Consider the following 12,043-nt stretch of genomic DNA (forward strand, 5'->3'; position numbering starts at 1 on the left):
TAATAACATATAGTTTTTTTGAATCAATAATAACATATAGTTAATTTAATAATAATATATAAATTAAAAGATGATTTTGATAATGATACAAAAATTATTTTGGTGAAAGAGGATAAAATATGGTATGGACACTTTATTATGGTTTATGGTAGACCTTCATGATCTAAGGGTAAAGGGTAGTTTCCCATGGTGGGAGACCTACCACCCTTTCTCATGCTAGCCAGCGCCCTCTATCACACTTTAAAATAAGGCCCATTGTACATGTTAACATGCATATATAAATGAGACATATGGTGTACAAATATATGGCATGTTAGAGTTGAGTTAATGACCTTAAATAGTAATGACATACTTCCATTTTCTACTTTTATTAATGAAAATCAATGCTACACCACGATTTGCTTGAATAAGGTGGTGACACAATAAAATAAGCACAACTCTTTGAAGTCAATAATGGTTATAGCTTAAAGGGCCTACAGAGCATGCCTCTGTTACCTCTAAAGGCATAGGAGTTGCAAGCTTGAGTTCTAAATCAGGTGCTACACTCCGAGAAGTACAATTTGTTGAAGTTGAAGAGGTAGGCAATTTCAGCACCGAATATTGAGGATGAGAAAGCCACTGAGAAAGAAAATTTCTACTTCCACTTAGTTGGCTTATGTAACTGATATCATTTTCTGTCAGATTAGTTATTCCTGATAATGTAACAATTGCTTCACTTTGTTCAGAAAATGCTTCAAATCTAGTTTTACTCTCACACCCCACCTGCCAAAATTTGTTATAGAATAAGATAGTAAATATTAAAGAAGTTGAAAATATTGTGTAACTCTAATTAAAAGCACACATATAATGCAACCAATTTTTATAAGATGAATTCTTTCGTACACATCTTATTTAGATATACACTGATACACTGCTGAGATGGATAATTCTGATAGGTTCACAAATTGTGTTTATTAATTTTTGAATTTATCATAATTATTCACCTCAGCGGTGTATGAGTGCATATTCAAATAAGATGTATAGTAGAGTGTTCACCTGGAGAGATATTTTAATTTACTCACCTTAAGGAGCCTAAGATGTTTTCTTTTGTTGATGAAGCTATTCTGAGACTGACGAAGAAAATGTTTTTGTGCATGACTTGCCACCTGAGTTGGTGTTCTTGTTGTCACAAAATCTCTAGATATACCTCTCCAGTTACCCTTCCCAAGCTTCTCAAGTCCTCTAAGAAACATATGGTGCTCCTCCTCAGTCCAAGGCATACCTGATCACAAACAAAAGTACACATTATTTTAATTTAATTTTCATGCAATATTGATCACAATTCTAGAGTATAGTATCAGTTACCGATAAACAAATCGACAGTTAACATTATATGTATCTATGTATAACAATTATAATTAGTCGAATTCAACCATATAAAACTGATTTGTAAGGTAAGACATGTGACGACTATAGTATAATTATAACCTTTTTTACTGGATCCAATTGTTGACATATGTCCACTTCCTAAGTAACTATCTGAATTTTCATTTGTACCAAACAGTGTAGGCAAGGAGTATGATTTTGATAAAGAGGAATATGATTGTGATGATAGCAGGTAGTTCTTTCTGAAACTCCATTTAGTAGCAAAATATGAAGGTGAAGTAGAATAAAGATGAAATTGGTCTTGACTGAGACTGTTATTGCAAGTCCTTGAATTATGGCCTAAATTTCCACAATATGAACATTTCCTAGCTATTCTCATTTCTTAAATTAACAAGAGAATATCCCTAGCATATATGTTACTTGTGCAAAGTGCAATGTATTTACCAACAAAGCTAGCACCACTCATATATATACACACACTACAGAACATAACATAACATCCCATAGTATTATATTAAGACTCAAACAAAACAAAACAAAAGTAATAGATAGCACAATCTATGTTAATTTTATTGTGCGATCTTTGGTGGCACTATTGTAAAGTGTAGGTAAAAAGGTACATTTAAGGAAAGTATAGTACAAATAAAGGACATGGTTTTTCATTATTTGGACCTTTCCTACCCAAGGTTTTGCTGTTGCATTTCAAAATAGAATTTAAAGAAAGAAATATCAGTACTTTGCTTTTTTCTTTCAATTATTAAGTGATCAATCGGGTAAACTTATGAAAAGTTTATCCTGAATTTGTAATCCAGCTATTTTTTCAAGTGGTACATTAGGGAATGCGGGACAGAGAATTATCTTGGTAGATATCATGTTGTAATGCATCATCAACATTAGGTAACAGTAAATTTGAATATTTCTGTAGTTTAAGAATGCGATTTCTTTTCATCGTGGTTTTTTATTTCCTCCAAGTCTTTGAGGCCGTTTGGTGGTTAGGATAAGAGAGATAAAACGATTGTGTTTGACAAGAAAAAAAGTGATAATGTTGAGTATGACTCATAGTTACCGATAAACGAACATGTCTCTCTAGACTATAATATTTAAATATAAGTTGTCTAAAAACTTTAATTTTTTTATGATAATATAATTGAACTGAACGCACTATACAATCGCGGGCTTAGGTAAAATTGGACCAACATCGTTACCAAAGATAGTATGGTATTTACCCTAAATTAATCATGTCACTTTATCCTATATATATATTGAGTCTCTAGTCATAAGTTTGTTACTATATTATAGAATTATGGATACAAAATTTCCACCGCATATAGCGGTGATTAATCTGAATCGAAGAATTTGTTGGACAGACAACACAAGTTACACAAAGTGAATTATCCTCTTTCAACCGAATATTCTTCATACGCAAGGGTCATTAATCCAACCTCTAAAGTTTGAATACGGTTCAAATACATTACCACATGAACCAATCTATTATTAATAATCTTACTTTATAAGTTGTTTTTTTTTACGGAATCTTACTTTATAAGTTAGTAACATCATTAAGTTGGATTTTTTCATGTTGGATCATTAGTATATGCTGCCCAATAAGTTCATGTTTATATTATGATATCTGACTCCTCAAGACCACTACTACTATAAATATGTCTAGTATAGTATATATGACGATCAACAGTAGATAATAAAAGTTTGGAAATTAACATTTTAAGGGTCACTTTTTCTTTCCACTCGTGCGTGTGTCTCCATGTAAGGAGGACCTTCCTTTCCTCATGATTTCTTCAGCCACTGGTTTATTGCAACTCTTTCTCTTTTATTGTTGTTTTTCTTCTTTTTTTTCCTTTTGGAAATCACTCATTCTTCTCATTGGTTCTTTAAAATCTCTGCGTCATGTTTCAACATTTAGTTGAAATCACTTTTCATCACATACTATAATACTACTTTATAGTTTCTTTTAGTCTTTTAGTCATTCCATAAACAACAATTTTGAAGCTTTACTTTACCAAACTGTTAAGTTAATTACAAATGGCTGCTCCTTTTGTTACCATTGACCCGCGTGCTTGAACCTGCAGGTTCCACCAACCATTGCTTTTAAATTAGCTGATTTTGATTGATGAACTCACATTATCATCAATTCATCATAGTTATACGAACAAGAACAATGTTACATACCAATCCTTAATCCTTAACATATTGTTGAAATTGATGTATACTTATTAATTTATAAAATATTGTTGTGACTCCTCAACTCCTCAACATTTGTGTACAAATACAATTTTATACAAGACTTTAAGATATAACGCGAACAACATTGAGAATTTCACTATACTAGTATACTACATATCTCATCTTTCAATAAGTTAAGTACTAATGTGTTGTCTCTTGTTCCATGCTACTAGTATAATCTACTATTAGATACGAGTATTATACTACACTTTAACTTGAGTACAAGTCTAAGAAGAAAAAAGTAACTGCTAAAACAAGGGGTCTGTATCAAAAGTCTTTAGCAAAATCAACAAGGTGAGTTTTCAACAAGACCTACAAATGAGACAAATGACAATTGTTATGAGACATGAGGTGTGATGAAATTGTCATCAAAATGGATGCATTATTTTCAAGTTCGATTATGAAATTGTTCTGGACATAATTCACAAATTGAGGAGGGCTCACCGTGATTGTGAATCGATGGAAGAAAATGCTTTGTGAATGGAGGTGGAGGCCTGAATCCGAGGTGGAGATGATTGCGATGGGGTGGGGGGGTGTACCGCTGAACACTTCAACGCCCTGAATTAGTATAAGCTTTGAGGTGAGTTAGACAGGATAGAATGAGACATACCTTGTAAGGTTGTGGCGAGGAAGACTTGGGTGGTCACAAGGATTTAGACACTCTATTTGACCACGCATACATATTTGATAAAAGGTAGAAAGAAAAGATAATTAAATAATATTTAGTTTTGAAATAATTAAATGATATATATTTTTATATGAGTGTGACCAAATGAAGTGACCAAATATTTGTGATCATTTAAACGTTGTAGTATGATATATTTATATAAGTCAATGTGATATTGAGCCAAGGAACGTGAACTCAGCTCAATAGTCCGATCCAAAAACAAATACCTATCCGTGTCAATTAGGGATTAAATTGATGATTTATTGTTCAAAATTTGAAACAATATTGTTCCAAAAAAATAAAATTGAAACAATATTGTAAAAGTTTAGGGGTTGGTTTGCAAAAAATATAGTGATGGAGCACGGTGCACCACGTCCACTAACAAAAACAGCTTCGTTGATGCATTTGTATCCGTCCATAAACAACAAACAGAAAGAAAAGAGAACGAAGAAGAAAAAGCCTCTCGAGTCACGAATCTCCATTTCTGCAACAACAAACCGCCATGGCTTTTCTAACTCGAACATCTTCACGTTTCTCTCAATTAGCATCACCACAACGTGTAGTTTCTCTCCACACAACTCTCCCATCTCTATCTTCAACCACACCTACACCTTATGCTCCACCACCACCTCCATCGGCTTCTTCTCCCGTCGGCATTTCCAAAACTGCCGAATATGTGATCTCTAAGGTTGATGATCTCATGAATTGGGCTCGTCGTGGTTCAATTTGGCCTATGACTTTTGGACTCGCTTGTTGTGCTGTTGAAATGATGCATACTGGTGGTGCTCGTTACGATCTGGATCGATTTGGTATCATTTTCAGACCTAGTCCTCGTCAATCTGATTGCATGATTGTTGCTGGTACTCTTACCAATAAGATGGCACCTGCTCTTCGCAAGTATATATTTCTTTCCCCCCCCCTTTTTCTAGGGTTTTTACATTCATGATCTTATATTATATTTTTTCGCCTAATTGATTTTCAATACTCTTTATTATTCGCGTAATTATAAATTATATGCCCCAATAGATTTGTATGTTTGGTTCCACGTTTCGAGGAGTCAGAATTGAGTCTGTAGAATTGATTTTGACACGTTGAGATGTTCTGGAATTTCAAGTTTTTGCCTCTTCAATCGATTTTTAGCATCCAATTTATTGTTAAATTCAATTTTACTTGAATGTATAGAAACATAGATTAATTTAGATTTGTTAGGTAGAATCAACTGTACAAAATCGTATAAATCAATTTTTGTTACCGAAGAAACTAACATAGAAAATCATTGATTTGCTTATTTTGTTACAAATGTGTGATATATATCTATGAAGAATGGTCAAATTCAACAAAGCCAGAATATTTGTTGTTCCTCCTTATCTTTATTAAATTGAGTGTTTCTGAGACTAATTTGCCGTCTTGGTTTTAATGAAGCAAATGATCTTGTCATAGGTTACTTCAGTATATTTTGTCTGTAGGAGACTAATGATAGCTAGGGAAAAGGAATTAGAGCACTCGTTGTTTTATTGAAAAAATCTCCTGAAACATCATTCTTCTGCTAGTATTGATTTTGTTATAGTGTCAAATAATATTTTCAAAATACAGAAGATAAGCACCGAACAGAAAAAACATAAAGACATAGACCGTGGTCTGCAGACTCTTTGATGGGTCTGCTTCTTACCTGCCAAGTGCACAGGTCATTGCAATTGCTATGCACTCCCCCAAACTAATTCTCTTTTCTCCATTTATATTTTCCTCATAGCCCCCCTACGAGCTTCTAATCCCCTTCTATGATTTTCTTTCTTCCTAGTAATATTGATTTAAGTCATAGGGGTTGGCTACCAGACACTTGGACAGTTTTCTATATGTGCTTGAATGTTATTGTAGAAATCATTTCAATTGAAATTGAGTGTTACTGCATGTTTGGATGAGGTTCATATGTGGATAGTGATGGTCTCACATTAAATGTTGGGTGAGAAATGTGAACATTCCATGTCTACAAAAATGTTCAATTGGGTTCGATTGTTACAGAAAAAGTATGTTGCATGTCACTTTTTTAATTTTAATATGATTCTGCGATACACGACTATAGGTTGCTCGTCTTTATCTATCAACTATCAATATATCATTGCCCAGATTTTTGCTCCACTTATAAGACTCTTGAACTGTGTTACAAATGTGTGTTTTATATCTATATGAAGAGTGTTCAAATTCAACAAAGGTGGCATATTTGTTGTTTCCCCATATCTCTATTAAATTATTTCTGAGATTAAATTGCCCTCTTCATTTAGGTCTTGTTTAGCTTAATAACTTAATTATGCGCTTATAGCATAAATGTTGATCACGTTGCAACTGCAATGTACTCCCCCAAACTCATTCTCCTTTCCCCATTTATATTTATTCTCACTGCCACCCTGCAAGCTTCTAATTTCTTTCTACAGCTGTTTAATACACACTTAAGTCATAGGGGCTGGCCAACAGACATTCTTCTCTATGTGCTAGAATGTTGTTGTAGAAATCATTTCAATTGAATTTGAATGTCACTGCATCTCAGAAGAGGTTCACATGTGGACACAGGATAATGATTGTCTTGTCTCACGTTGTATGCGAGGGGTGTGAAGTGTGAACATTCTGTCTCTACAAAAATGTTCAATTGGGTCTGATTGTTACAGAAAGTGTATGATGCATGTCACTTTTAAGTTTCAATATGATTCTATGATACTATTTTTGCTTTTCCTTAAAAAAAAAAAAACTTTAGGTTGCCCATCCTTAACTAGCAATATATCATTACTCCATATTTTGTATTCTGCAACTTTTTTATTTCGAATGTGAATTTGTTTTGAGGTCTAAATTACTTGGGATTTGGGAATGGATCCTCTTGCTTTATAATTTTGGGCGACCTTATCATATGAAAATTGTGTTTATCCATCATTCCATCTTTACAATTTTGAATTTTTGACAGTACTCTACCTATTAAACATATATGAAAAAAGAGGAAAAAGGTACAGAACTTTCACTTTGACAATGCTATGTGAAGTTTTAATGAGAGGATTCTTTTCCAAATTACTCTTGGCAATATTGAAGAACATCCATCATAATTGTGGTTGTCAATTCTATTGTAGTGCCTGGTTATTATGGTGTCATGAATTTCATTCATTTGATTAGCATGAGTAATTAGTAATTAATTTTAATTTGCTTTTTCTATCTTTCCTTACCCGTGAAATTCCATGTTTCCGGTGATAATTCCTGCCTTGGAAATTGATTAATTTTCGGTCTAGGACTTGGTTGATCAAGTCAGTTATATATATGCATTTCTCAAGTCATTGGTGACAAATTCTTGCAGGGTTTATGACCAAATGCCCGAGCCTAGATGGGTTGTCTCCATGGGAAGTTGTGCTAATGGAGGAGGATACTACCACTACTCTTACTCAGTTGTCCGGGGATGTGACAGGATAGTTCCTGTTGATATTTATGTTCCAGGCTGCCCTCCAACTGCTGAGGCTTTACTTTATGGACTCCTCCAACTGCAGAAGAAGATCAATAGGCGCAAGGACTTCCTCCATTGGTGGACACAGTGAGGTCGATTAAGTTTGGCACCAAGCTATTTTATAATAAGCAATTCATGGTTGTTTTACCTTGCTATGAATCACCCTTTGTTTGGTGGATATTCTGTTGATATGTTACCTTATTTCTGTATGTTCTATGTGGAGTTTTTTGGGGGCTTAAGGTCTCGGAGAATTTGAATGTTTCTTATAAATGCTTCTTATGTACCTGGGATTAAACAAACCACTATGTTTGGCTCATAAGTTACTATGTTTATGTTTTGACAAGTTTCCATCTTGCTTACTCCTGATTAATGGTGCGACACTGAATATATTTTGCAATGAGAACTGGTGGTTTCTTCTGTTTATTCCCCCACCCGATGTACGTGCCCAATAAACAACAGTTTAAAGAACTGTATTTGGGACTTGGGTACTGCAGCCTTTAGTCTCAGACCCCTGGATGATGACGACAAATAGAGATAAAAACAATCACATTTCCTTTTATTACATACTACATTAGTACACGATACACGTATTTTAACTATGCAACGGCTGTTGTCTCTTCACAAATTTCATACTACTATTTTGTAAATACTTCCATCTCTCTGATTTGCATTCATTGTCTGCATAAGTGAATACTAGGGTTGAGCACTCTACAAAGTTGGTTGTTTTCCTGGTAACAATTAACAAAATAGGGCAAAGCCCAAGTTTGGTTGGATTTAAGTTGAAAGAATTCAATCCACAAGACCATAACTGACCAAAGAGACTAGACTAATTTTGTAAGCGATAAATTAGATTCTAGGGACAAGCCGGTAGAATCAAGTCTCAAGAGTAGGGATTCCAATTATCTAGAATAGAATCCGGTACCAAAGAGAGATTATGCAAAGCATAATATTGAATGAGAAAGGTTTTTAGAGAAGAAGATAATTTGTTGAATATTGATTTATTGTCTTTTTCAAAGTGAGGCACAATGCCTTTAAATACAACCCTAAGGGCTAAAATAGTAAAATGACATAAGATAAATTATTATTTAAAATAAACTATTAATTGATACTTAATTACTGTCACAATACCCTCCGCTTCAAACATCCTTGTCCTCAAGGATGAAAATTTCCAAGTACCATGCTTAGGAGGTAAAGACTTCCATTTGAGTAGAACTAAAGAAACATGAACGCTTCCCCTTTCGATCATTTTCCTATGTAGAATAGCCACAAGATCAACATTATCAGCCAACTTTCGAGATCCATACTTATACTCTGGAAGCCAATTCTTCAACTTGGTTAAAACTTTAGGAGCATGAAAAATACCCTTGTAGACCATCTTCCTGTGCAAAACAAGAGCATATTTTCTTCTTTGATGGGCTAGCAAAAATCTTTGGGTAGTGGCAGATGTGAAATAGACAGTTTCAATATCACGAAGTGGTATATCAGTAGAAAGAGTTGCCTTTACACATACATCACAGTTGACATAGTGAATAAACTTATCCATCTTCCATAAAAACCAAGGATGGTAATGATTGGCTTCTTGTTCATAAACAATAGCAGCAACACTCATAACTAGTGTACCAAGGTTCTTCAAAACATTGTCCACATTAGAACAATTTTCATGATACTTGAGAACACTTTTTACATTCAGCTCCTGCCTCCTCATGGAATAACACTTAATATGCATTAATAAAACAAACATTGCTCCAACAACTTGTTTCATAGGTGTAGACAACAATAGCACTAGGTTTTGTGCAATATTAGTAGAGAACTCAATTTTTTTATGCAACAAGGCCTCATACAATACTAGTGCCACACAATTTTCATTTCCATGTGTTCCTAAGACTTCAAAGATTGTGGCATAATTAATCCCAATAGAAGATACCGCCATTGTTTCTCTCATAGTAACAGTATGATCAAAAACTAGTTTGCCCTTTTCATAACAAAATTCTTGATATTGTCCAAGTGCTTTTAACCAAGAATCTCCCAACATATTTCGAAGCACAGTACCATTCAATTTGTAGAACTTATAGTGATAATTCATCATAAAAAGGTATGATAAGGTGATATCTTCAAAGAATTTTGACCAATCATCAAATGTGATAGCAACTTCCTTAATTATTCTATATACTCGAGTAATAAAAATATCCTCTTCATATGTATATATTCTGAACATGGACAGTGAACTCCATAGTTTTAATGCAAGGATAAACGATTTAGCAAAAACTATCCGTTCTTTTTCAGTAAACATAGTGAAAAGTGTATTTGCATAAATGCCTTCCATCAAATAAAACATACCCGAGTGAATGTGTATGATGTTGCCATTCTTTACAAGTGGGATACTCAAGGTCGAGACACCTTCCTCAGCATGGTGTGAACAAGCTTTTCCAGCTGATTTGTTCTTTCTCCAATATTTGTTTTGGATTATGATGATTTTTTGTACCCATGGCCATCCTGAAGCTTGTCCCAGCGACGATAGTATCGTTAGCAACTGGGTTATTGTCTGAGATGTTTGTGACAGAATTGAAGAGAATGGACAAGCACTTGACGGTGACGTTCTCATTAGAAACAGAAACGAAAGGAAACACCTCGACAGAACAAGAACGACAACGACCCACCGGGATCGAAACATTTGAGATTGTGAGAGCTTGGAGGAACTTTTAGTTGCAGTACCATAACTAGAACAGATGCTTTCATATTTTCTTGTTGGTTCAACGATGTGGGGTTCAAATGCTTTGTGGGCATTTCATCAAACACTTGGAGGGTATGTTGTAGCAACCTATAAGAAGCAATACTTGGATATTGAGTTACTGTGAAATCTTCCTCTGTACTAACCGACAGAGAGAGTGACGGCGATGGAACAATGCTAAGGTCGGTTAAGAAAGATGAGTCTGGATTTGTGGCGACTTTGTCTTCAACCAGTGCCTTATATGTGGCGTCATCACCGGAGAACGATGGATCGAAGATAGAAGGATTTGAATCAGTGGCAATCTCCTGGTTCATGAATGTGGATATTAAGCTTGGGGTTTGCAACTTAACAATGGAAGATTGCTGGAAATCTTCATCAATCCCTTTAACTTCTTCAAGTTTCGATGGTTGTGGTGCTTCGATGCTGTTCACTGATGAACAACCCTGTCTAGGTACACACATGTGGGTAGACAGCATATTGCTATTTGGGGTTGATGGTTTCTGAGAAAATTTTGTATCAACTTCCTTGTCCATCTCTATCACTTTGAATCGGATCCTTTTATGCTTCAATGCGTGATCAATAGTAAAAGGTTCATCACATACAAAACATAAACCCAATTCCATCTTCTCCTCCACATCGAGAGCACTCAAAATTTTCACCAAATTATGTTTTGAACCCATCTTACGAGCCGAATCGAAGGCTCGTGATACCAATTGTAACGGATAAATTAGATTCTATGGACAAGCCGGTAGAATCAAGTCTCAAGAGTAGGGATTCCAATTATCTAGAATAGAATCCGGTACCAAAGAGAGATTATGCAAAGCATAATATTGAATGAGAAAGGTTTTTAGAGAAGAAGATAATTTGTTGAATATTGATTTATTGCCTTTTTAAAAGTGAGGCACAATGCCTTTAAATACAACCCTAAGAACTAAAATAATAAAATGACATAAGATAAATTATTATTTAAAATAAACTATTAATTGATACTTAATTACTATCACAAATTTCTTTTTGCCTCCTTGAATTTCAAAAAATATTCAATTTGAATTCTAGAACTCAAACATGTAATTTACATGTTTGGAATCTATAGTTTGTCCACTATACATATATGATATATGAGATATTAGGATTTACGCGGTTGGATTTTAGAATTCAAAATCTATTTTGGATTCTAAAACTTGAAACTTGTTTTACTAGGAAGGGTACCACCTTAGCTCAGCAAACAACACCATTGTGCCACTCTGCCACACTAACATTTGTTTCTTAGACAAAACTGCCACCAATGTCATCTCTGACTCTGACCAACTGTGCTCGCAAGTTTGGTGGAGCACCACCAAACGAAGCCCTTTGTCTCATGGCCATATAAACAACATTGATCCTCTCTCTTCCTACCTTTTATGGCTAAGTAAGATAGGATACAAGAAGAGGGAATGAATGAAGATGACAGGTTTGAAAACTGATTTGGGGATGAATCGCTGAAATAGAAGCTCAAAATGAGAAAGTTTCCACTAAACATAAATCCAAAATAATGGTTGTGCCTCTCTCTATATACAATGTTCATGTA

At 34.5% G+C, this 12,043-nt stretch overlaps 2 protein-coding genes across 2 annotated transcripts; one reads left to right on the forward strand and one right to left on the reverse strand.

Moving 5' to 3' along the window:
* Window positions 1–234: 234 nt before the first annotated feature.
* Window positions 235–1,834, reverse strand: LOC123894243 (transcription factor KUA1-like). Its single transcript, XM_045944186.1, has 3 exons — window positions 1,468–1,834; window positions 1,062–1,261; window positions 235–762 (listed from the first exon to the last, which is right to left on the reverse strand). Exons 1-3 carry the CDS (start codon window positions 1,742–1,744, stop codon window positions 448–450), a joined length of 792 nt encoding a protein of 263 aa, XP_045800142.1. The 5' UTR covers window positions 1,745–1,834; the 3' UTR covers window positions 235–447.
* Window positions 1,835–4,667: 2,833 nt separating this feature from the next.
* Window positions 4,668–8,091, forward strand: LOC123894244 (NADH dehydrogenase [ubiquinone] iron-sulfur protein 7, mitochondrial). The gene is made up of 2 exons (XM_045944187.1): window positions 4,668–5,170; window positions 7,605–8,091. The coding sequence occupies exons 1-2, from the start codon at window positions 4,776–4,778 to the stop codon at window positions 7,837–7,839; spliced, it is 630 nt and encodes a 209-aa protein (XP_045800143.1). The 5' UTR covers window positions 4,668–4,775; the 3' UTR covers window positions 7,840–8,091.
* The last annotated feature ends 3,952 nt before the right edge of the window (window positions 8,092–12,043 follow it).

This window comes from Trifolium pratense, linkage group LG7 (genome assembly GCF_020283565.1).
Source record: "Trifolium pratense cultivar HEN17-A07 linkage group LG7, ARS_RC_1.1, whole genome shotgun sequence".
Classification (NCBI taxonomy): Eukaryota; Viridiplantae; Streptophyta; class Magnoliopsida; order Fabales; family Fabaceae; genus Trifolium; species Trifolium pratense.

Coding starts and splice junctions, on each gene's coding strand:
- LOC123894243 (XM_045944186.1), bottom strand. CDS start 1,744: ATGAGAATAGCTAGGAAATGTTCATATTGTGGAAATTTAGGCCATAAT. Junction 1,262..1,467: donor AATTGGATCCAGTAAAAAAG/GTTATAATTATA, acceptor GTTTGTGATCAG/GTATGCCTTGGACTGAGGAG. Junction 763..1,061: donor AACATCTTAGGCTCCTTAAG/GTGAGTAAATTA, acceptor AAATTTTGGCAG/GTGGGGTGTGAGAGTAAAAC.
- LOC123894244 (XM_045944187.1), top strand. CDS start 4,776: ATGGCTTTTCTAACTCGAACATCTTCACGTTTCTCTCAATTAGCATCA. Junction 5,171..7,604: donor ATGGCACCTGCTCTTCGCAA/GTATATATTTCT, acceptor AAATTCTTGCAG/GGTTTATGACCAAATGCCCG.